The 26435-nt window shown below is 47.3% G+C and overlaps 1 protein-coding gene and 1 pseudogene across 1 annotated transcript in view; one reads left to right on the top strand and one right to left on the bottom strand.

Moving 5' to 3' along the window:
• The window catches only part of KIAA1549L (KIAA1549 like), a 121096-nt gene that overhangs the window by 37541 nt on the left and 57120 nt on the right, over positions 1–26435 (bottom strand). Inside the window, exons 13-15 of the mRNA XM_008686828.2 lie at positions 23299–23477; positions 16792–17009; positions 10348–10477 (exon numbers count right to left, since the gene is read on the bottom strand). Coding sequence (XP_008685050.2) covers positions 10348–10477; positions 16792–17009; positions 23299–23477 — 527 coding nt within the window. The remainder of the gene's footprint in view (positions 1–10347; positions 10478–16791; positions 17010–23298; positions 23478–26435) is intronic.
• LOC103659415 lies at positions 18718–21565 on the top strand (annotated as a pseudogene).

Raw genomic sequence — 26435 nt, 5'->3', positions numbered from 1 at the left:
AGAGAGGGAACACAGGCAGGGGGAGTGGGAGAGGAAGAAGCAGGCTCCCAGAGGAGGAGCCTGATGTGGGGCTCGATCCCAGGACTCCGGGATCATGCCCTGAGCCGAAGGCAGACGCTTAACGACTAAGCCACCCAGGCGCCCCTGTCATAAACTTTCTAAATCAAAATTTAATCTTCATTGTGAATAAAAGCAAAATAAATATAAATTCTTTGGAAACCCTAAGATCTTGTACACAAGAGTCACTACGTTTTGGTTAGACCCTACAGAAATATGCATAAAGGGATTTTAGGCATAACTAGGAGCAGTTTCTATGTAAGATGGCCAAACCAAAATAACTTATTCTAATCTTCAGAATTTCAACAGCCTCAAGAAACTAGGAAACTTCAACTATGTCACTTATATTATTGTCCTCCACTGATCCATCAGCTTTCACTCATACCCGGATTCCTTCCCTTCTACCATCTACTGCTTGATGTTGAATTCACGGCCCAGGGCTACTATGGTTGGATGTAGGCCATTTGAGAAACAGAGATTGGCCTGGGCCAAGTGATTATGTGGGGAGCTGGAAGATGGAATTTCATCTGGAACTCACTATACCCATAATTATGTTTATTACTGCCAGACATGAACCTCTCCAGTCCACTAAATCTTTCTTTGCAAAAGCAATTGTAAACTGGAAGGTTATAAATGGGCTGTGCCTTCGAGCCCTTTCTGGCCTTGTTGTCTCACCATGGGAGCGGAAGTTAGACAAGGCGATAATCTCCAAAACTTCCACCTCTAAGAATATGTGGATTTACTCTTGAATGGTGGAAGCCTTAATTCCCAAGAATCTTAGGCTCTTGTCAGGACGAAATACAGAATGTGAGGCACCTGAAAACCTGTATTCAAGTAGCCCCCCTTCCCTTCCTTATCCTGTACTGAAATAAGTCCTGCACTAGATCTGTCTGAATTGAATGCACAGATGCTCATAAGCCAGTTTTTCGTTTCCAAGTAAAATCTTCTACTATGAGGGCCTCATAGAATCTAAGAGAAGCCAGGTCACGTCAGTTTTTTGAGGATCTGAGATATTTGTGGGATATTTTAAAATGCTTACAATATAATAAGTGAAAATCATTTGGAAATAACTTCCAAAGTCTAGATTTGAGGCTTTCCAAAGGCCTTTTCTGATAGGCCTTTTTTTCTACTCTGTTTGGACCACGTTAGCTTTGGAAAAGCTAGACTCTTTCGGCCACGAGTATGAATCATTCTAATATCATCTCTTCGATTCTGCCTAAACTAGTCTTTCTTCTCACCTTGTGTTTTAGCCCCTTGAACAAAAAAAAAGTAACGTTCTTTGGGATGTCACTGCTGGGATGGCCATTTCAGAAATGCGAACCTCTGCCCAGACTCAGCTTTCGTGTACTGAGAACGGAGGGGGTCGACTCAGCATAGTGATTTAATCTATCAGGAGCTCCCACCCTACTAGAAAAGTATTCCCTGCTCTTATTCAGAAATGGGGACTTTCATTCCTGGTGATTCTGTTTGCTCTGCAGGTTTCAAACCCAGATGATTCAAGTCTGAATTCACCAAACTCTGGGGGATTTGTTAGGGCCGCTTCGTTATCATTTCCACCCCTGAGGTTATAGATTTTCCATTTTCACAGCTTAATTTTTTTTTTAAGATTAGATTTCTTTTTTTTTTTTTTAAGATTTTATTTATTTATTTGACACGGAGAGAGAGAAAGCCAGCAGAGAGGGAACACAAGCAGGGGGAGTGGGAGAGGAAGAAGCAGGCTCACAGCGCAGCAGGGAGCCCCCTGCAGGGCTCGATCCCAGGACCCTGGGATCACGCCCTGGGCCGAAGGCAGCCGCTTAACAACTGAGCCACCCAGGAGCCCCAGAAGGTTAGTTTTGAGAGCCCTCACGATTACGGTAAGAAGGCAGCCGCTTAACAACTGAGCCACCCAGGCGCCCCGGAAGGGAAGGTTAGTTTTGAGAGCCCTCACGATTACGGTAACAAAACAGGCTTTCCCCACCACCCACTCAGACCTGCTCTTTCTCCTTTCAGGTCTTGAAAAAGCCAGCCAGACTCACAAAATCCCTTTTTCTCCCTCCATCTTCCCCTAAAACACAACTGCTCCCTGTAGCCAGGCCTTCCCGCGCCCATAAGGAACAGCGGTCCGTGGCTCTTCAGCGCACCCAACTCTCCCTCACGGAGAGTGAACCAAAGATTAGAGGTGGACACCGGAGGAATGAGCGACCTGGAGGGTTAGGCTGGTGTTGTTCCTTAAAAGGCCCAACCACCAATGATCCTCGAGTAGCGGCTACCATGATGGCCTCAGCCAACGGCGAGGGGGGCGACTAGCCTGCCCCAGCTCCCTCGGGGAGGTCTGACTGGGTTAAACGGATCCGTGTAAGACTCCCACCCCCACTGCTACAGTGATGGATACACGGGGTGGGCACCTGACCTTCGGAGGCTCACTTAGAGTCAATCCCGTAAACTTTGTTTCATGGCTGGAAAGGAGAAATTCTCTCTTTTCTGGTCCATGTAGTATGTAGATATGGGGCCAAAGCTGCTGCTGCCAGTTCCTAGCAGAGCCAACCTGCAGATGACGCCGACGGGAGGACAGCGCCGCACAAGCAGAGGGGTGGAACGGAAGCCCCAGTCGGACCCCGCCTGGATTTACCGTACCCAATAGCTTCCCTTCATGATTTAAGATCATGTCATCCGGGTTGGGTTTTCTGTTACGTTAGCCAAACGTCCTAACCGATAACCACTACTTAGACAGAACTTCAAACGGTAACATACATTTGTCTACGCTGATTTGATAAGCCAGTCAAATAAAATGTTTATATGGCTTGGCGTTCTAAATCCATCCTAAATCCACCCTATATGTTCAAGTCACATCAGGAGTCACCTCTTCTAGCTGACATGCTTGTTTGCTTGTTTGCTCACCAAATAGAGACACTGAATCTACCATGTGCCGGTTCCTATTCCGAGTGCTGAGGTTTCCAGGATGAATAAAACATGATTCCTGTCCTTGAGGAGTCAAACGGGGAAAATAACACAAGTAAACCTACAGATGGAGGCCTGGGAGTAAGGGCTTTGATGGGAGTGAGTCCCCCGTGCTAAGGCAGCACCAAGGACAGGCGCCCCCTTCAGCCTCACAGATACTGGGGCCAAGGAGAAGATTCTGGGGGAGAAAATGTTTAGATAAGTTCTGCAAGCATTGCCTGGATCACTGGTCTGCAAGCCAGAGCGGGTTTGCCCCCAGGATAACGTCTGGAAATGTGTTGTCACAACTTCGGAGGTGCTACGGTGGCCCGTGGGAGAGGCCAGGGATGCGGTTACACAGCCTACAACACACATCACAAAGGATGATCCAGCCCCAAAACCAACAGAGCTGAGGCTGAGAAACTGTGGCTGCACGAAGTGGGTGGGAAGGGATGTCTTTGAGCAGAGGGACGAACACAGGCAGAGACACAGAGATGTGAGTCCACATGACGAATGTGGGAAGGGCGTGGGGGGCCGGAGCCCAGGGTGGGTGAGGGAGCAGCGAGCACCTGCTAGGAGGCGAGCCCGGGCCAGCCAGAGCAGATGCAGCCTGAGCCAGGAGCTGAGGGTTTAATCTTAACCTGAGCGCCGTGGGGAGCTACCGAAGGATTGAAGCGAGGGCGTGTGCTTTGGAAGGACTCCTCTGGCAGCTGTTTGGTGGCTTCTTGAGTGGTGAGTACTGGGAACTGGACCGGCAGCAGCTGTGGCCCGGACAGGAACAGGCCTCCAAGGTCACTCCCCCAGCCTGCTGCACCTGTTTCCGCCCATCTGCTCCACTGGTGTGGACAAGCGCTCGAGTGACTCCATCCTTCTCTTCTCCAGCCCCGCACAGGTAATGCGGTGGGATCACCCGTGGGGCTTACACGCTAACGCCAGCAGAGAAAGTAGAGATCAGAGAAACTTACAAAAAAAAAAAAATCAGAGAAAGTAAAACTTTGAAAGGCCTTTAGATTATCCCTGTTGGTACAGCATGCGTGGCCTGAGTATGCAATCTTACAGAGTAATATGTGAAAAGCAACATATCATCTCTAATGTACAACACAAATAGAATACATGCAAAAACTAATTTTTTGGGCAACATTTAAGTTTTTTCCTTTGTCTTTCAGGGCCCATGTTGCTGAATTCACACATGCTAAACGGCTCCAGCACTTGGTAAATGTTCGCTAGAAGAAATGAAAGGGATGGCAGTGCCTAAGGAATTCTCGGTAGTCCACTGGGCTCTGGCTCCTGCAAGGGTTTGGGGGCACAGGTGGGCTAGGGAGCACACAAGGTGGGGAGGAACTAGCGTGGAGAGCACTGCTCAGGACCACAGGATTTTCCCTCCAGCTGCTGGGCACACTGTCTTTGCTCTCCCTTTCCTCCCAAGGCAAGCTCCCAATTGCCTTGGGCGTCGGTGGGAATTGGCAATGTCAACTCTCTCCGTAGCAACTGTCCTTGGCTTAAGAGAGCTGCCTTGCCCAAGGACACCCAGTGATGGTCAGCGCTAGAGTACGAAAGCCCAGACGCTTCGCACACGCTGGGAACAACTCTGCAGGGCTACGTGAGCTTAGCTGAGGCCTTGTCGTAGCTGAACCATAGCCCAACTTTTAACTCTGCCTATTCCTGCTTCCTTCCCTTCCCCTACAGGTGTTCCTACCCAGAGCAGCACACAGGGGACCCTGGCCTGCAAGAGTCCAGGAGAAGCAAGATGGGTAGGTGGGCACCATGAGGAGAAGCAGGCAGTGCTCAGAGCACAGGAATCAGAGAGCATGAGCAGGCAGATGGCACTTGTGTGCTTACAACAGAGGGGAAGCTGTTGGTTTCCTGCCCCATGGGAAATGGCCCACATGGGAGGGAAGTCCTGGGCCTGCAGGGGAGGCCTGGCTCCCAGTGAGGTCACAAGGCCATCCTGAAACCTGGCCCACTCCCTCTCAAACTTGCCAACCAGAATCCGCTTCCTGCTCCCCACTTGCCAAGTGGCACCCATCTCTGTGGGGTTAGCAAGTCATCTGGACAGCCACAGCCTGGTGAGATCTGGCCTGCACCACAAGGCTCGCTTCGCCACCAGACCCCTCCACCTCTTTGCCTTGGGCTCAACCAGGGAGACTGACTTCTTACTATCAGATATTTCCTTAGGATTAAGAGCCCCTAAATTAACTTGAGACAACATATCAAGCCGTGTTTATTAATAGCTTACGCTAGCTGGCAGAGGTAAGAGAAAGAGAGTAAAAGCTGAGCAGGGAGCACACATGCGAGACAGCTCTGGGTGGGATGCTAAGGGGGTGATGGTGGTGAGGGTGGGGTCAACAAAGAGCACCCGGTTCAGAGAGCAAGGTGAAGGATCAAGTCCTCAAATCCAACCGTTTGCCTCCCAAAGAAACCAAGAGTTGGTCGTACCCTTGACTGGCCACATCCTGCCACGCCAGGGCAGCCTTGCACTTCCTTGATGATCATCTCCAACTATCATGCAAAAGCCATAAGATGCTGGGGAGGGGGTGGGGAGTGGGGAAGAGAGACTTCCGTTAATAATATAGGACTGACAATTTACTTAGAAGGCCCCACACTTGCTATAAGCTATCACAGGCAGCCGGGGCTTTCCAGATCATGTTGCATTCCTCTGTGGATGGAACCCATCAAAGACCCGCTCTGATTCTCTGGCCTCCTGCCCTTCTAGTAACCGCCGTTCACCTGGAACAAAGGGAGCTGGTTGCCTTGTGAGCTGAAGGAGGCCAGCAAATAGACGCCCCATCACACACCACACGGTGCACCCAGGCCTTCAGCCAGCGACTGGAACCAAGCTCCGAGCGATGCTTCAATCTCCCCCGTAGCCATACTTGCCTCCTCTAGCTCTCCCCACTGCTTCCCAGATACTGCTCTGCCTGGCAATTCTCCTCTCATCTCTCTTGTACCTGTGGTAGGGCTGGTGGGCTGGCACTAGGCAGCCTCCTTGCAGCATGCATTCCTGCAGTGCCGAGGCTGACCAGCCAACATTTGCTCACTACCCTCTGTGAGGCAGTGACTGTGCCTGAGATTGGGCTTCTGTCAATGACAGCCCTGGTGTGCAGGCTGGACTGAGGAAATGAGGCAGGGCCTGTCTTTCTGCTCCCTGGCAGTTCCTGGACAGGCCCCTCCTTCCCTTCCATTCTATTTGGGGCAGAGGCAACCCCCCACCCCCACCCCACCTGGTCAGGACCAACCCTGTGGTTTTGTTCTCAGTCCCTCCCAGGACATTCTGCCAGCCCTCCAATGATTTGGTGAGTGCCTAACTCCTCACAGTCATGTTTGGTCTGTTCAAATGGCTTGAGGTTTTCTGTTTTCTGCAGCAGAACCATGCCTGACATCGTATCCCTTTTTGTAGGTTTATGTCTACTTCTCAATTGCGAAACCACCTGGTTTTCCACTAACATTTCCAAACGTTTCCCGGAAGAATGCCTCTGGAGTGACTGGTGATTGTGGTCACTACAGTGGAATCTTTGGCATCCCCTCTTCTGAGAGGCTTTGTTAAGGGATCAATCATCCTTCTCAACATTTTTAAACCTTCTGGCTGTATTTTAGGGTTTCCCCGTGAAGGCTCTGTGAGCACCCCCAAGGTGTGGAGCTTTGACAAGGTGTAGAGAGAAACCTAAGGGAAGGAGCCTGTAAAGGTCTCTGGTTCTGAGAGGGGAGCATTCATTTTCAGAGTCTCCCTCATAGCCAAGGCACTTAGCTGACCCCACTGCTGTCACATTTTAAAACTCCAAACACAAATCGAGGTTGAGGAAGTACATTTTTATTTCTGGGGAATGACTTGATTATTCCTTGTCCTTTGGAAGCAAAGGTTGATTCCTCAACGACATAAAGGGATTACTCATTTGCCTCATAGAGGGAAAATCACTTGGGTCTTTACTCTGCCTGAGAATTCACATGTAGGGCATTTTCTTTTCCCTCCTCCCCACCTCATTATTTTCTATACGACTTTTATTCAGAAAATAACATTTTATTTTATTTTTTTATTTTATTTTTTATTTTTTAAAGATTTTATTTATTTATTCGACAGAGATAGAGACAGCCAGCGAGAGAGGGAACACAAGCAGGGGGAGTGGGAGAGGAAGAAGCAGGCTCATAGCAGAAGAGCCTGATGTGGGGCTCGATCCCAGATCGCCGGGATCACGCCCTGAGCCGAAGGCAGACGCTTAACCACTGTGCCACCCAGGCGCCCCAGAAAATAACATTTTAAAAAATACTTTGAAATAGAGGTATTTTTGCTTTTAAATATTAGGCTGACATTATCTTTTCTTCCAGCTTCACGCACTGGGAGGAATTCATTTCAATGCCAAAGTTAGTTTAAAGAGCTGGTCTGGCCATCTTTCTAAAAATCATGCCTTCGTCTAAAAGGGGGTGCCGCCCCCTAGAAAATTACTAGCCACAGGAACTGCCAGGAGTGTGTTGCATCCCTGAGCTGTTTAGGGGGACCAAGAGGTTACAAAACACAGTGATTGCCACCCCCCTTGGAGCTGAGAGTCTCTCTTGGGCATGTCCCAACACATCCCGCTCTATGGAAACATTTTCAAACAATCCAGGCTGCCATCAGTCCTGGGGCTAAGATTCGTCTGTGCTTTGTGTGTGTGTGTTTGCTTCTTTCTTTCTTTATTCGTTCATTTATTTTTACAAGCAGCCTTTCCTGTAGGGATTCTAATGCGGTCAGCTTTGGAGAAATTAAATCAGTCTCCCAGTGCTTCTGTTTCTACCATGTCAAGGAGCTGGTCCCCCCTGGTGTTCCCTAATCTGGCAGAAATGACTGGAAATCTGGGCCTCGCTTCAAGATCCCCAGACCCAGTAGGAAGAATGACACACTTGCAACTGACTGACCTGTTCGCTGCTGAGCTAATGGGTTCTTTTGTCAGAGGTGCCCTAGCATTTTTGGAAAATCAGGAGTTCAGAAAATGAATGCATCGTTTAAAGCTATGACTCTCGTTCTTTCCTCCTTTATCTGCGGGTCCATTTTTTTGCTTGTGTGAGTTATCGGTGCAAGAATTCTTGTGAGACCTGCCATCCAGCCTCTTCGTGAGATCGGAAGTATAGGATATATAATCATGGGAAGACAGATATATAGTGTGATGGGTTTATATGGAAGCCCTACTTCATGGTGGTTAAGAGGAGAGGCTCTGGAGTTGGGTAGACAAATTATGTAACTGCTCTGTGCCTTGGTTTCCTTGTCTGTACAACAGGTGTAGGGAGGGTACCTACCTTCCGTTACATAATTCACGTAAAAAGACTAGAACACAGGCAGGTCTATCGTGTGCAGTCAGGAAAGGATAGCTACTTTTCATGTGATCAGCACATGGCACAGGGAGAAGAAACAGCAGGCAATTGCATTCTTACAGACAACAGTCTAAATTCTTAAAACTAGTCCCTAGATGATCATTTTGTCTTAAGGAAACTTATCTTTGCTTATGTTTTTGAGACTACACGCAATTCTCAAGACATGTATATTTAAGAAAAATCTATAAGGATGAAGTGGGCGTCCCTTAAAGCAAAACCCATAATTGGAATATTTACACCTGTTTGTGAGGGGTGAGCAACCTCCTTTTAAAAATCATCTCTCTCGGGGAGCCTGGGTGGCACAGCGGTTAAGCGTCTGCCTTCGGCTCAGGGCGTGATCCCGGCGTTCTGGGATCGAGCCCCACATCAGGCTCCTCCGCTATGAGCCTGCTTCTTCCTCTCCCACTCCCCCTGCTTGTGTTCCCTCTCTTGCTGGCTGTCTCTATCTCTGTCGAATAAATAAATAAAAAATCATCTCTCTCCTTCTGTTGCCGTGAGTAACGTACTAACAGGGCATTCTAAAAGTATGAAGTCACTACTGCGAGTCATGGCATAGTCTACGGTTAAAAAAAAAACCACTGCACTGTTCTCTTTTCAAGACTAATAGCGGAACTGTCCTATTTCCTCAAACTGTAAAAATGTCTGTGCCTAGAATCTCACAAGAGACCCATTAATGCCAGTCTTCAAATACATTAAGAATCCTATCACATACCTCAGGTATGTCTGAGCAAAAGAACTCCCGCCAACTATGAGCACATAGGAAGAACGTTCACTGTTGGTAGGGAGAGATTAACTGGAAAATTCAAGTACCTGATTTTTAACCACAGGCTGATTATCAAATTGCTGACCGGGTTTAGCATAAAAGATATTTTTATGAGAACAATGAATGTTGTGTAATTTCACCTGGAGGGAAAAAAAAAGATTTGCCCGAAGCATCTAGAATTTTATAAAACTATACTGTCAATTTGTTTTATATGAAAAAGGAAAACAAATAAAAGATAAGGTTATCACCACCAACACAGACATCAAGTGTAAGTGTGAGGTGACTAGACATTCCGATCAGGTAGAACATCTCTGGTTTTAATGGAACAATTAAAAATCCCATTTTAAACTTTTGTGGCCAACAGTGACCAATCCCGAGGGGGGAAAAAAACCTTCTTGCCTTCCAATGAGCATGGTATATTTAAGAAATTGAGCGTCATTTTCAAATGACCTCAGAGATTATAACAAAACTTTATCCGGACATTTTGTATCATAATTCTTGATACAAAACACTTCTGTTTGTAACTAGGGAAATGTGTTAGGAGAATGGGAAAGAAGCCTTTTTCATGAAACCCAAGAGTAGATTTACGCCCTCTGAAATTCTGGGGCAGGGTGAAGCCTGATGGACCAGCTCCTCGGAGGAGCGTCTGCGTGAGCTCATGGGTGCGACTACAGTAATAGGATGGGAGCCACTGGATGCGAGACACCGCCTGGTAACTCCCCGGCTGGCAAGTTCGGTGGGATGAGCACGATTTTTGCAGTTTGGAGACATGACTGCACATAAACGTGGTTTTCATCACATGAAACCACCAAATTGCTCTGTCGGACATCTGATTGTCTCCATGGCATACCGAGGAGTTAGAAATCAGGAACCCGTCCAACTGCTCGACATGGCTACGGGTTAAAAGAAGCCCGTGTTCAAATGAATTCTAACCCACAGCCGCGGTTCGTACTGAGTCTTAAGGACAGAGGGAAAAACAATTAAGGACATTCAGAATCGCTGTTGACTGAAGAGCAATACTGTCCTATTCATAAAACGGTTGGATTTAGACATCAAAGCCCTTTTAGCAATACTTTGCTACTCTGACACATTCCAAGTGGTCTTACTCTGCAAAATAGGTAACAAGGAATAATAAAAATAGAAAACATTTTCGTGCACTTTTAAATTCCACAAATATACAGTAAAGTGAAACATTATGGGATGTTCTTTCTCCTTCGTTTTCAGGGAAAAGCCAAGCCTGTATGCACCTTAGCCCAGCAGAGACTTACGTCGTATCCGCTGTTGCGGATCCCGCGCCGGGGTCGCTCCCGAGTCACCAGAAGGTCCATCTCTGTTTCCCCCGGACTCGGGCTGTTCAGAGACTGCCGGCTTCGGTACACAGAGTTCTTCATCTGTTGCCTGAAGAAAATTCAACAACTGTTATGATGCAGCAAATGCCCTGACAGATGGAATTCTCCACTGATCCAAACTACAGGCAACCAATGAAGGGTCTGGATTTGCCTTGCAGATCTGAGGATTCGTGAGATTTCTTCTCTGGCCGTCAGAGGCCAGAGGAATAGTAGAATAAAAGTTTGCTTTTTTTGTTTTTGTTTTTTTCCCCCAGATGCTGCAACCGTTTGGCTTAATTGTAAATACTCTTCTTATGGAAACCAGGTAATGATAATCGATTGCAACACTGCAACTTCTCTGAAATTCTGCTGCTGGGAAGGCCAGGGGCTCTCCCTTGACCTCTAAACTTGCTTTTGTTGACTGTTGATTCAGCAGCCTGCTGTTCCTGTTAATCTTTCTGATTTCACACACAGGGTTCTATGACGTGTTAATAAACCCTGTGGCTAATGGGCCACTTAATACTGTGACTGTTGATAGATTTTCTTTTCTACCTTCCCCACAGGGGATTTCTTTCTGGGCTAAGGAGCCATGAACCAAGAGGAAGTTTGGAGCTCGTCCACCCATCCGTCCGTCCATCCATCCATCCATCCATCCATCCATCCATCCATCCATCCAATATTTACCAAGTGCCTACCACGTGCCAGGCACTGTGGAAGATGGTAAGATCCACAGTGAACAAGACAGACATGGCCCTGCTCTCCTGGCTCCCATTCCAATGAGGAAGACAGACAATTCACATGATTATTTCAGAGGATGATGAGTGCTAGTATGAAAAATAAGATGTGACGGAGCATGGCTAAAATGGGGGACAACTGCAGATAGGATGCTTCGGGAAGGCCCCTCTAGAGAGGGGACAGTTCAGCTGAGACTCGAAGAGAGCCAGTCACATGTCTATCTTGCACAGAACATTCTAAGCCCAGGGAGTAGCACGTTGAGAGGCTCCACTCAGCTCCCTTAGGAAAGACATACATTTGTCACCACTATTTACACTTGCCATAAGAGGAATATTTTTGAGGAGGAAGAAAGAAACAGGAACATAGTGAGGCTTGTGGCTGCACTCTTCTCCTTCCACACGAGGCAACTCTTACAAGTGGGGAGTCAGGCCCAGTGGGGAGAGGTGGTTTCACATGGCACTGCAGAGCGCCAAAGGTGGCTACTTCCCTCCCGTCCAACAGCATGTTTCTCTGTGAATAACTGGTATTTCAGAGCATCTGTCTTCAGAGAATTCCCCCCAAACAGCACCTGTTTTAAGTCTCCATCCTAAGATTCTATCCATTCATAGGTTGAAGGTGAAGAGGTTACATTATTTATTCCCAGTGACTATGTGGGAAGCCAGAAACCTGGCAGGTAGACATATACACAGCTTTTCATGTTCACACACCTGGTTAGTCATAGCATGACAGTCACACGCTGTTAGCTTAGAACAGACATTAGAACCCCCAAGGCAAAACACTGCCCTTGCAATTAGCCTGGGGAATAAAATAGACACTATTAGACCTACCCCCTCACCATGAGGAACTTACAGCTGTTTAGACAGCCTCTGTGATCTCTGTTTGCCTGATACCCAGGATAACCTTCTTTTGGTAGGAGCACTCTGATGTCCGTTGAGGGCTACCCTTCCTGCAGGAGTTGGCCTGGAGAATCAAGCATCACATACCCATGGCCACAATGATTGGTCAGAGAATGGGCACAGGAGTTGGTCCCATTGAGACTGAGTCTCAGGGCTTTCGCTAGAGCAATCAGGAAGGAGGCATTCTCTTGGCCTTGAAGTTTCTGAGAAGATAGGATATAGGCGGAGAGTTGCTGGCAGCCGGTTTGCCCCTATGAGGTAAGAGCCTGAAGAGTAACCAGCAGAGTGATAAGAGAACAAGCTAAACAAGGGGGACATTGTATGAACACTTAGATCTAGTCATGCCTGAAGCCTTGACCTTTCATGTTCAATGACAAATTCTCATTTTATTTAATCAGTTTGTTCTGGATTGCTATCATTTGCAACCCAAAGAATCCTGACTAATATAGGAGCTTAAGCCTAACATTTTAAACTCTGCCCTATGGTTATCTGCAATTAGAGACTTCCTTTAGGAATGGAGCACAACCTTGTGAAACAGGGTGATTCACACTTTGAGGAAGACCCCAAAGAATTCTCATCACAGATCACTTTTTGAAAAAGCAGACTTCACAACTGTCCTGAGATTGCCAATTAACCCATTTAGAAAAGATTTACTAATAAGGGTGGTGGGGGAGTAAACACTAGGATTAGCAATTGACATTTAAGTAGGCTATTTTGGAAATATTAGAAATACAATAGCAAGATTGTGTGTGCCCTTTCAAGAACCACGAACGTGGGTGAGAACTTAGACATTGGGGTGCACTCCAGTCTCCTTTTACATCGAAGACAATGTTCCATTATGATATCCAGCTTAAAGGCTGCTACTTAACATGGATCTCAATGGACCAGACCACCCATGTGTGCCTGGTATGTAAGCAACTACTTAGAAATAAATAAAGCTCTTGGGTAGAGGAATTACTTATTTTAATCAAATAGAGTTCCATTAGGTATATTCATTTCTTGGGGGCATTTTGCTATACTCTTTAAAAGTTAATACATTTTGAAATTTGCAAACTTGAAAAGTTTTTTTTTTTTTAACCTCTGAAAACATTGCTGGGTAGATAGCGATAAATTTTATTTTCACTTTCAGGGGCTTTTTAACCCCAGGATAGTTTAAGAAAGTAGTTCCTAAACTGTGTTCTACGGAACCTTAGGCTTCCATAAAGATGAAATGCAGCCACCGAGGAGGAGGAGCAGCTCGGCTTCCATCAAAGCAACTCCACCTTTATTAGTTACTGCCTTAGGTTGGGTTCCCCTGGAAGCAGGCTCTGTGATGATTTGAGTACAAGTGGTTTACCTGGGAAAGGGTTCCAGGAAGCACAGGTTAGGAAGCAGAAAAATGAGAGAGAAAAGGGAAGGAGGCCAATAGAGGGTATGAGATAGAGCAGATTGGTATTTTGGGCAACTGGGGCTCAAACTTACTGGAGAAGTATGGGGAATAGTGGCGTTAGAATGTAGGTTTTACTTTATTTAGTATGGCCAAGACCAACAGATCCGGAGGGAGCTGCCATGGAAGAGATAGCTTGTTACACTCACAATTCCAAGAGGAAGGGGCCTGCCCCGGGACGCCACATGGGGAAGCAACAGGGTCAATCACAAGGCAGTAGCAGTGAGGGGAAAACGAGGGCAAGAGGCTTTCTTGCGGTTTCTTGGGGGAAGGAACAGGCAAGGCAGGGTAAACAGGCGTCAGCTTGGATTGCTGGAATCAGTCCAGCAGCCTCTGGGGCAGAGGGGCTGTTCCTAGCTGTGTGGTCCCAACCTGCAGGTGATTACGGCACAGGAATTGGAGCCTGGAGTGGGAGAGCCCTGTGTGAAGGAGGTGGTTGGGGCATGGGCTCTGGCTTGTTTGGTTCACATATAAAAGGTGAGCTTGTAGGCGAGCCCCGTACTGTCTCCAGGAATTGGCTAGACGGCCCTGGGAGGGGCGTTTCTCTAGAGTCGGCCAGGCCCCAGATGTCAAAGCGTCCAACAGAAGCTAGAAAATGTTGTTATTATGACAGCGTAGCTTACATCTCGGAGTTCTCCCGCCAGGGTGTTTACCCCTCGGTTCCCACCTGCCATTGACCGAAGGTGCTCCAGAGCACGTTATCGACGCCTCGCTTCGGGTGGGGGCTGCCGAGAAAAAGCCTCGGGGGGGCAGTCACAGTGCCTGCAGGAAGCAGGACGCTGCCGGGTGCGGGGGGCACGGGGGCAGTGGGAGCCGAGGGAATCTATGGGGAGGAGCTCCTGCCACATCGTCCTCAGTTACATGACGACGTCCTTTGTGCCTCCGGGTAAGAGTTTATAACATAAAAATGGGGGTGTTCTTCTGACTTTAAAGAAAAAGCTGTGAAGACTCTTTTAAAAGACGTGGGGAATGAGTCAACATTTGGAACTTAAACGTTGTCTTTGATTTGATCGAATTTAGGTCTCGGGGTAAAGTCCTGGTTACTGATGCTGCCCCTGGCCTGGAGAATGAGCCCCACACGCGTGCCTGGCCGTGGCGAGGTCACCGAGAGCAGAAACTCCGCAGAGCTGAACCGTGAGCAGCAATCAGCGGGTAACTCCAGCGTGTGCACAGACACCACACGCTCGGCGGCAGCCTCTGGAGTCCACGGCTGAGTGTGGCAGGAATGACACCTCAGAGCTTACCAAGTCACGGTCCCTCTGTTTCTCTGGGACGCCTTCCCTTCCCAACCTCGTCCCTTGCTGATCTCATCTCCATTGCTACCCCCACCTCACCCAGTTTGTGGTCTTCCATAGTTTCCCCTTCACTGGCTGAGCAAATTTTAACCTTATTTTTAGTGTCATTCAATCATTTCTTCCACAGACATTCATGGAGAATGGACTACACATTTACAGCATCCGCAGGCCAGCGAAGGGCCTTGAGGATCCGGCCTGAACTTCCGATGGGCAGTGGGGATGCATCTCTATGGGGAAAGAAAGTTGTGTCCATTCTCCTTATAAAAAGCTTCAGCCGAAATTTTTTATTTTATTTTCCCAAATAACTTCCAAGATAAGTTCCTCTTATTTGCATATGATCTTTGATTCATTTTCCAAGTGCAAGCAGGAGACCCGGGAAAAACAACTCCCTGCCCCAGTCTATAAAAGACTGCTGAACTAAAAAGTCCCCAAGAGCGGCATAAAAGCTAAAGAAACCGCCAGCCTTCCCACAGTTTCTCTTTGTTCTACAGTTATCAACATGGCGACACATGCACTGCGACCCCAGTCAAAGTGTGATTTTTAGATCACTAGCTTATCAGAGCCATCGAGTCGAATTAGAAGCATGGTAAATGAAGCACTGGTTTAGAATTCCCTCTTTATTAAAAATAAATTATGTCAATTCCATTATTAAAATTCAGCCCCACCTCCCAGCTTGATTTTGTGGCTTCCATCCAAGCCTGTGACATAATCCTTTTTGCTTGGAACAAACGGCTGCTCGGGCCAGGAGCTGTCTTGTCTCACCCCGTTTGCAGAGGGTGCCCCTGCCAATACGATGTACGGGGTGGATGGGAGAGCTGGCGTGCCCAAAGCCAAGGGGCTGCTGCCAAGGAGCATGTGTATTCGAAAGGGATGTTCTCAAACCATGACAGTGCTTCCAAGGACGTGCTTTAGGGTGGGATGGAAAAGAAGAAAGATGGTTTAGCTTTGCTAGCCTCTTCCCTTTTACCCAGTAGCTGAGGTCACCTTCTGCTTAGTTAGCAGCAAAGCTTGGGATAATTCCATGGTGCCTGGGGATCAGTCGGTTAAGTGTCCAACTCCAAATTTCGGCTTTGGTCTCAGGGTTGTGGGATTGGGCCCCGCGTGAAGCCCCGTGTGAAGCCCCGTGTCAGGCTCTGCGCTCAGTGGGGAGTCTGCTTGAGATTCTCTCTCTCCCTCTGTCCCTCCCCCTGCGCACTCTTTCTCTCAAATAAATAAATACATCTTTAAAAAAAACAAACAAACAAACAAACTTGGGGATGATATCAATTCAAACTGCTGGGCCGGACCCTCCCTCTGAGGCCAGAGACCATCGCACTGCAAACACCCATTGCACTTGTGAGTAACAAACTTCTGGGGTAGTTATCTTTTTTCTGCCATCAGACCTGAGGTCCCACGAGAGCAGTGACGGGGCTGTCTTGCCCACCACGAAATGCTGCATGAGTGGACTGGACAAATGAATGTGTAAGATGAAGCATACATGACCAGGAGACCATTCAGCAGCTTGCATGCTGCCTCATACATAGCAGGTGACAATCTATGTCAAATAAATGAACAAATCGATGAATTAAAGAGGTGAACCCAGCACAGAGCTCTGAGTAGCTGTGCAGTAAGTACTTACTACAGCTGCATGAAAACGCGAGGCATGAAATTTGTATTTCTTATGGAAGAGCCACGAATTAGTTGAAAAATACAATGTCCCTTGATCTGGAAGTTGCAAAAACCAGCTAGGTGATAATTGTATCTCTACCCAGCTCTGAAACGGCTATTGGTTTGGAAATATTATTGAGCTAAAGGACAATTATGGTTGTTTGCCCAAGTATTTTTTTTTTTAATGGCTTCAATTTTAAATGGCTTTTCTAAACTCATTATGGAGCACCGGCTCGCACAGACCAGCATGGTCCAGATCAGCAGCCAGCAAGATCACAGTCTAAGGTAACAGATCGAGGGACCAGGGCCGTGTTACCCAAGGCACCCTCTGCCCTCATCCCACTGAGGGTACAGGGACCATCAGAGAATCCCTTAGACACTGTACCTGTTTTTAGACTCAGCGAATGGGGCACACAGTTCTGGGTCTGGATCCAAAACGTGCTCGATTTCCTTTTGGGTTTTCTCGTACACCTTTTTCCTTTCTGTCTGAGCCTTGTTCGTCTCCACCGGGGGGAAGTCGTAATACCCCTTCCTCTTGGCTTTGAGGCGTAGCTTGTTCCGATAGTGCTCGATGTCTGACTTCTGCTTCAGGGCTTTGTTCACCTGGGGGGAAAGAGAGAGTCTCAGGACCACATCCGACCAGGCACAGCCAACAGGTGGGAGGTTTTCATCAGATTACAATGCCTGCAGAAGCTGTCCCAGGTTCCACTTCTTGTCCTTTGAGCCAGCCAGACCCACCTGTGTCCCATTCCAAGACCAGCCCACAATAGTGGGCCACAAACAATATGGAACCTGACACTCACCTAAGCCACTTGGACCTTCCATCATGGGCTCCTTCTCCCTAGTCTACCCATGTCTGCTCAGGCCTTGGTATTGGCTAATCCCACCTAAACCCATTTGGTTCCCCTGTCTGGGAGCTTCTGACTTGGAAACCCAGCTGGATCCTGGTGCCCACTTCTAGCTCCGGCCCTGAGGAACCCAATGGCCTCCCTGGCCATTTAGCTGATGCCCAGCTGGATAAGACAGCCGGTTCTTGAAGAGACTGAGTTGGGTTGAATGGAGGGAGAAGGTGGAGCAGACATCCTGTTCCCAAGGTCTCTCCACTCTACCAAACTGCATTTAAGAGCTTATTTTTGTCAGTCTGTATCTTTCTTGAGAGACAGGTAATTTTGAAGCCTTGTATGGCCACTCATGTCAGTTAGTGCCTACTGGAGAGGGCGAAGCCAGCCAGTCTGGTCATATAGAAAGGAACACGGCCAGCACACCTTCTGACCCGTCAAAGATACAAGCAGATGGCTACACTAAATAAATAATAAATAACAAACGATGAGGATGTTACATCCAAGAATGGGGCTGACCAATGAAATCAGCCTGACACCTACTGGATGATACGGAGAACCATTAGTGCTGTTTGCAATCAGACTGGACTATATTAATATAACCACGTCTGGTGCTGTTATCATAGTCTCTTTAAACTAAGCTTTAAGGGGCGCCTGGGTGGCACAGCGGTTAAGAGTCTGCCTTCGGCTCAGGGCGTGATCCCGGCGTTCTGGGATCGAGCCCCACATCAGGCTCCTCCGCTATGAGCCTGCTTCTTCCTCTCCTACTCCCCCTGCTTGTGTTCCCTCTCTCGCTGGCTGTCTCTATCTCTGTTGAGTAAATAAATAAAATCTTTAAAAAAATAAAATAAAATAAAATAAAATAAAATAAGCTTTAAAAGGGTTTTCTGTAATTCATAAACAAGATTCATCTAGTGATAAGATATTGATCAACCTACAGGATGAGGCCCAAGGTTCACTAACACAAGGCCCCACCTTAGATGTTTTAGGTCTACAGCATATTTTTTCTGACTTTTGCAAAGATCTCCCAACCCTTGGCCTTAATGATATTTTTAGGCTGGCAGCATTTCACAGGTCTTAATTGTTCCCTCATTCTGCTTGCCACAAAGAAAACTAGTCAGGAGAAGAAGCTAGCATGACATCCTCTGAGCCAGGAATCCCATCTCTGAAATCTCTCCTTAAGCAACATTCCAAGAGAGCTTCAAAGTCAGAGATGAAAGTTAACATCACCAGTCATCAGACATATCAGTATCAAGTGCTTGATGCCCACAAAAGGCCCCTCACTCCCGTGGTTATGCCAAAAATGCATAACTGCAATCTAATCATAAGAAAACATCAGACAAACCCAGACTGAGGGACACAGCCCGTGATAACTAGCTGGTATTTTTCAAAAGAGTAATGGTCATGAAAGACAAAGAATGGTCACAAAGAAGGACTGTAGAACTGCCCCAGACTGGAGGACACGTGACGAAATGCCATGTGGGATCCTGGCCCGGATCCTGGAACAGGAAAGGGACATTAGTGGGAAAACCAATGAAATTCAAATGAGATCTGTAGATTAGCCAATCATAGAGTATAAATGTTAATTTCCTGGGTTTGATAATTATTCTATGGTCATGTAAGATGTTTACACTCAGGGTAGCTAGGTAAAGAGCCGATGGGGTTCTCTGTACTGTTACCGCAACTCTTGGGTAAATCTAAAATTATTTCAGAATAAAAAGGTTTTAAAAGTCAAGCATGAAATTACTCAAATATAATAACCAGAACCAAAATTAAAACCACAAATTACCTGGAGGATTTGAACAATGGGCGATCAGTTTTCCAATCAATGGTATACCTACTCCACGAAGTCATTAACAATGATCATCCCAAAGACAATAGCAACAACTGCAAATGTTTAAGATATAAGATATAAGGGCACCTGGGTGGCTCAGTTGGTTAAGTGTCTGCCTTCGGCTCAGGTCATGATCCCAGAGTCCTGGGATCAATCCCTGCATCAGGCTCCCTGCTCAGCGGGGAGGAGCTGCCTTCTCCCTCCTCTGCCATTTTCTCTCTCTCAAATAAATAAATAAAATCTTAAAAAAAAGATATAAGATACAAAGTTGTCTGTATGAGATTCTAAAATATACATGAGTTTGATCAAAAGTCTGGGGAGGAGGTAGAGAAAATGAAAACAGGATATGTTAGGGTAGTGAGATTATAGTGATTTTTCTTTTTTCTTCAGAACGTTCTATGTGGTTATTATGTTTTCTTTAAAATAATCTTTAAAAGAATTACCTATAATTCATAAAAGGAAAATTTATGGCTTTGGGGTTGTGGTTTCTCCACTGAAACAAGCCAACCATAAGAGAAGAAGGAAGAAAATCATAAGACAATCTGCCTTAAATGCTGCAACGCAGCAAATTACAGAGAATGGTTCAGGGCTCTTTTCCAATCCAAATTCCAGCAAGGTCCATTCCTTTAACTACCAGAATGTAACAAGTATCCATTTCTGGACAGGCAAAATGCTCATCTGTTTTCCTTCTGGGACAGGGTGATGGGTCTGGCAGATAGAGAGAGTTGTATGTTGAATTTAGCTAAGATCTGGAATGTGCCCCCAAGACATTCATATCACAAAGCTGGGCTGAAAAGATCCAGGCATGGCAGCCATTATCTCGGTCCACACTGGACAGATGTCCTAATCAAGAGCAGTTCCCAGTTTATTAGTGACAACCTCAGAGGCCTCTAATCATTGGGCTTGTGTGTCAGGTGGCAGACCTGTGCCTAAGGAAAGGTTCAGTGGGCATGATGGGCTTTGAGAAGACATAAAGGCTCCCAAGTTATAGAACTAAGGATGATAAATGATCAATGAATCCTTGCTCATTGGTTGACTAATAATAATAATAATAATAATAATGTATTGATTGTGTGCTAAGCACTTTTCTAAGTGTATTACCTATATTATCTCATTTGATCCTCCCAATAGCCCCATTTTACACATGGAAATACGGAGGCATCAAGAAATGAACTAACCTGCCTAAGGTCACATAAATAGTAAGAAGAACTTGGCTTCAAATCCTTATAGCACGGCTTGAGAGTCTGTATTCTTTCAAGCACACCATGCTATTTTTCACTGATAGGCCACAGTAAGTCAAAGAGAGGGAAGGAGCACTGGACAGGGAGCCAAGGGGCCTGAACATCCTATCAGGGCTATCACAATAACCACAGCGTGATTCCGAGCAAGCCAGTTGACCCTATGGCCTCAGTTCCTTTGTCTAAAACATGAGGAAGTTGGAAAAAAAAAACACAAAACTATGAGGAAGTTGGCACAGAAGTGCTCTGTAAGTCTATAACCAGTGAAGCTCTTTTTAAAGAACTCCAAGAGGAGGAAGAAGGGATACCTGTGGCATAACAAGCCCCCCCCCCCCACTTGGCCGTGATTACCTTGGTGATCCAGACCGCACCCTCCCCCGGCTGAGGCAGGCCTGGATCATCCATCAGGTCCGGCCCACATCCCCCTCTTCAGGGATGACTGGAAGGGCTGGGAGGGTTCCATCCACCGCAACCTCTCCTCCAACTGATGCTTCTGCAAGGTGCCTAAAGATCTTGCGAAGCCCTAGGCCAAGGGCAGCTTCTGGGTGGTCACCGTGAGCCTGCTCCCAGCCGAGGTGCTGCGACTGCAGAGCACGGCCTTGTGCTGGTGCTGGAAGAGGGGGCGTGCGGGGAGTTTTGCCACGGACCCGGGCCCGTGTGTGCTGCACAGCTGGCCCTACCAGCTGCCCAGTGCCCAGCCCCCACGCGGCGAGGGCTTCAGCATCAAGTCTTTGCTGGGGAACCCCTGGGAGGGGGTGCCATGGAGCAGCCCAGGTGCAGCTGGCCCTGGGCATGGTGGGGAGGAAGTGGTGCCCACTCCACCCCTGCCCTCTGAGGAACAGAGGAGGAGACTTCCTAGGGGGGAACCACCCCTCTCCCCTGAGCCCAGAGCCTGCCCCTCCACTTACTGCAGGGTACCCCAGACCCCGGGGGACTGTGTGGGGGCAGTCACAGGGCTTCATTTTGGACAGCTGCCCACCTCCTACGTGCCCATCTACACTCGCAGTGTGGCCACACCCTTGGCTCCACTACTACCCACATTCTGCCCCCAGTGCTTACCCCTTCAACCAGCCCAGTCTCCTGGGGGGTGGCTCCTGAAGCCCAAGGCCCCCCAGGGTTGCTCGGGGATCTAGATGCTCTCTTCCAGGGGTGCCACTCAGCGGGGGCATCTGTGATGTGTGGGTTAGCCAGCCCCGGGATCTGGCAGCCTCCACGCCTGGCTGATGACTCTCCTGGCACAGCCTGTGAGGCCCCCAGGGCAGGGGTGCTTTCCTCTCCTACCTGCTCCTGCCACCGCTGGCTTGCTGGGAAACCTAGGTCAGGAGGACCAAGAGGTGTCTGTGGCCACAGCAGCCTTGAAACATGAGACATCAGCAGTGCTGAGAATCCACGATGTTTACTGGACTACCCCACACAGGGTTGGGGTCGGCCCAGGCACCGCCCTGGCCCTGATAGTCGGTCACGCCTCGCCTAGCCCCAGAGGCAAGACTGGAAGGAGTGGGGCTTTGCTTGGAGTAGCCCCTTCCTGATCCCACTTTCTCTGGCCCTCTCAGTCCGTCTATCCTTCCTTCCTTCCATCCATCCATCACCATGTGTTGCTCCCCCTTCCTGGCTCTGGGCTGGGGGAGGGAGAACCTAATGGTGGCTCCAGCCTGAAGTCCTGTCCTCCCACATCTGCCTGGGAATGAGGTAGTGCCTTTTTGGGGAATGGAAATCAAGACTCTACTTGGCTTTGGTGGTGGTACTGAGGAAGATAACAGTAAAGGAGCAGACCCCCCGGCCCCCGCAAAAAAACGACTGATGAACCTCAACCATCCCACCTTTAGGCCAGCTCAGTCTTCCTGTCCTGAAAGCAAGAGGAGCTTCCCGAATCAGGTTTTAAACGTGGCCTGGATGGAGGAATGAGGAAGAGCCCCTGATGTGGTTCACAATGCCCAGGTGTATAGGGAGGGGCCTGGCATGTTCCTTGAGGTGTGATGGGAAAAACACTTTAAAACCTTGGAAATTTCCACCTGTTGTAGATAACAATCGCAGAGTATAGACAAATGCAATGAGCAATCAACACAGCAGCTGGACAAGAGAGAAAACCAGAACATGTGTGTGCCCACATGTAAGACAGATGCTCACATGCGGGTTCCACATGCATGGTCTTAAAAGCTCAGAAACATTTTCAGCCCACTGGCCATTCTGCTGCAAGAGACAGAGGAATGGCAGGGATTCTCTACCGATTTCCTCTCTTGCTCTTCTCTAAGCTGCCCATACCACTATCCATCCATCCGTTTTCTTTCGTCAAATCATCATTCTCTGGAGCATGTTACAAAATTTTTTTCAGACTCTTAGGAAAACTGATTAACATCATGATATGTACTCATATCCTCCCGGAAGAAGGCAAAGGGTTGTTTCAAACTGGCGAAAAGGACTAAAGGTCACTTCGAAGCCTCTAAGTAGGCCACATTCCCTTCCGTATGACATTATCTTCTCCTTTCGCCTTTCACCCTACTACCACTGGCATCCCATAATGAATAGGTTAAGAGTGTCACCAAGGACGGTAGAAGGTTGTGTATGTGTGTAAGGGGATGGGGAAGAATTTCTGATGTTTCTCTTCATAACTACAATTAAAGAAAAAAACAAACAATTTTTAAGTAAACTCTACCCTCAATGTAGGGGTTGAATTCACGGCCCCAAGATCAAGCATCACATGCTCTACCGACTGAGTCACCCAAGTGCCCCCATAACTACTGTGTTTAAAAAGTCCCTCTGGGCTTCCTGAGAAAGGCAAAAATGTTTCAAAAGCATCACCCAACAAACTCATTTTGGGTGACTTGTGTCCTGATCGATCCCATCACGGCCTGCGCACCCAGAGGTAAAAATGACCGATAGAGCCTTATACACCTGGATGTGACCTGCATCCAGTAAGCCCAGCTGGTGTTCCCTAGTCGGAATTCCCAGAGGCCTGGCTGTGCTGGTCCCCAGCTGCTCACCTCGCCATTGAGGGCTGCTGACTCCTGGCTCCTGTCCGACGTGGGATGCACCACAGGGAGGGCTGTGGGTTTTATTGCAATGAGCTGCACAGATCCGGAAGATGTGTCAAAGGGATCGGTAGCCACCTTGCCCGAGTTGTCAAAAAGCACCGCTCCTTCCTCTTCATCACTCGCTGGCACTGAAGCACAACATAAACACACTGATTTTTTACCACGGAGGGACATGCTGCACGACCGTCGGGGCATTGGTGTGAGGCTCCCAGACTAAGGACATTACATTACTCAAAGTGACCTCAGGAGCGACAGCATCCGGTTCTGTGCCAAGGGCTCACTATTAATACTTCAAGGATTTCCCTTAAATTTAAGAGCTATACCATTCATTCCTCCACGGCATTCTCAATGGGTCGGAAAGAATCATAGAGGTTTGGATTTAAACACTGAAAACCATTCTTTCAAAACCGTGACAAAATGTTTTTGGAAACAAAAAAAAGTAAATTTTTTTTCTCTATGTTTGAGTCGGAGATGAAAAAAGTACAATTTGGCCAAAGCCGACAACTATTCTTAAACTCTGACAGTCAACGGGAGTCACCTCATTCAGTTCAGTCTCTGGCACCAAAGCCACCCATTTTTGCACGAGGTTAAGTAATGAGTCTTCCCTGGTCAACTGTCCATAGTAATTGCCGCTGACACTCTATGTTTTTTTCTTTCTCAGGGCTGCTTCTCCGATGATTTGGGTTTGGGTTTTTTCATTTGTTGAAACAAAAGAACGCTAAGAAATAACCGCCAGAGAAATGAATTTAACACTATTGACAACTTCCCTAATTAAATAGAGTGAATTCCGCCTACACTGTTAAATTAATTCTCCCCACTGACAGATAATTCTGCTCTGATTGCTGAAAGACACCAGTCTGCCTTGTGCGTCCATAACTAAGCTGGCAGAAGAAGTCCCAGAGCCAGTGGATCTTGCTGATTGACTTGTGCTTAAAGCACATTCCCATCAGGTATCTCTAAGAATGACAGTTTATTGAGCACGGCTGGGCAAGAGATAAATTAAGCCTGTTCAAACAACTAGACCAGTGGGCAATTTAGGAGCAAAATAGGTGTTCTGTAAAATATGAATGTAATAGAAGTGTATTCATCTTACCTACTGCTTTCTCAAGACATTGGGATGTTCTTTAAATTATTGAGAAACACATAGTTTGTATCATATTGTCACTTATCATAATCACAGATTTGCCAAAGTAAGCTGAGTAAATCGTCATTGCACAATGTAGCTAAAACACCTCAGAGTCTAACAATGGGCTATAATTGGAGTATTTTTTGGTTCTGTGAACTTATCTGCAAATAGCAGGACACCAATCAGCCCATGAGAGAAGAAAATCTCTACTCACACATGTTTTTGGAGTAGAGTTTTGCTGGGCAATTCTTGCCTGACCACCATTATCTCCCACCTGGACAACTGCTATGAAAACCATCCATGGCAGCCAGCCTCCAAGATGGCACCTATAATTCTCACCTCCTGCTATTCACAGCCACAATGAATAGGACTGAGCTGTGTAACCAACAGGAAGTAGCAGAAACGACAGTGTGTTACTTCCAAGGCTAGGTCATATAAAAAACCTTGTGGCTTCGGCCTTGCTCTCTCCTGGATCGCTGACTCTGGGGAAGTCTGCTGCCATGTTATGAGGACACTCAAGCAGCCTTATGGAGAGGTCCACGTGGCAAGACACTGAGACTCCTGCCAACAACTATGTGAGTAAGCCATCTTGTAAGTGCATTCTGCAGTCCCGGTCAAGTCTTGAGATGACCACAGCCCTGGTCAGCACCCTGACTGTGACCTCCTGAGCCAGAACCACCCAATTAAGCTACTCCTGGATTCCTGACCCACAGATACTATATGAGATAATAAGCATAGATTGTCATTTTTGGTTGCCAGGTGTTGGGGCAATTTGTTACTCAGCAATAGTACCGAATACACCTAAACACCCTTCCCCTTGGGAGCTTCCACTCTTGTCTTCTTACCCAAGATATATACTCACAGCAGCCAGGATGGGTATCTCTTCGAAAGGTAACCAGATCACAGTCCTCCCCTGATGTGAACCCTCTGAAGCCTTCATCTGTCTTAGAATAAAACCCAGAGTCTCTCCGATCTGACCACCTGGCTCAGCACATTTCCGTTACCCACTCTGCTCCAGCTACAACGGCCTTCTGGAACACATCAGGCTTGTTCTCACCTCTGGGATTTTGCATTAGGTGTTCCCTCTGCTCAGAATGCTCTTTCCCCAGATCTTTGCATGCCTGGTTCCTTCATATTTTTCAAGTGCAGCTTGAAAAAGCCTCTCCTTATCCACCAATCTAAAATAGCCTGCCCATCACCCTGTTATATTTTCTTCATAGCACTTATTACTGCTGATGTGTATTGATTTAACCTGTCCCCACCCGGGCCCCTGGAATAGAAGCTCCATTCTGGCCCATCTTTTAAAAGGCTGATGCCTATTGCCTTTAATGATGTCTCATGTGTAGTTGGCTTTTAGTAAGGGATTTGTTGAATAAATGAATGAAGGAAGGAATGACGAAAATTTCCTGACTTAGAAAAGGAGATTGTTGTTAGTTGTTAGTACCTGCAAAACAGGTGAACACGCAGAAGTTAAAGTTTTGCTATCACTAAACCGTTCAGAGGGTGAAGAGATGGTACTCAGCGTTTTTATTGATTCTGGGTTGTGATACCCTCGCTTCCCACCCCGAGGACAGGGCAAGGAGAGAGCATAACTATAATGGGATGGAAAAAGGATACCCTGGAAATTGTATGAACTATAGTTCTTTTCCATCCTTACTCTCGAAAAAGATTCAGATTTGCACAGTAATCCCTCCAGGTTTAAAAGAAAAATAATTAGCTATCCTGCTCCCTTCCTCAGGAGACTTCCGTAAAAAGACATTACATTAAATATTGATCTGTGAAAGCGAGGGAGCACAGCAGGTTCATGGGAATATTTGATGCATAGCTAGGCCCTAAAGGGAAAAGCGTGAGAGAATGCTAAAGGAAAGGGCCACAGCTGAACCACGGAAGTGTCCCATATACCATATATCATCATCATCATCAACGTCACCGGCCCCAATCTAGTTGTGTCTTATTTGCA

Source organism: Ursus maritimus, unplaced genomic scaffold (genome assembly GCF_017311325.1).
Source record: "Ursus maritimus isolate PB19 unplaced genomic scaffold, ASM1731132v1 scaffold_23, whole genome shotgun sequence".
NCBI lineage: Eukaryota > Metazoa > Chordata > Mammalia > Carnivora > Ursidae > Ursus > Ursus maritimus.
Note: the sequence above shows the minus strand (reverse complement) of the source record. Positions and strands in the feature narration are given on the sequence as shown.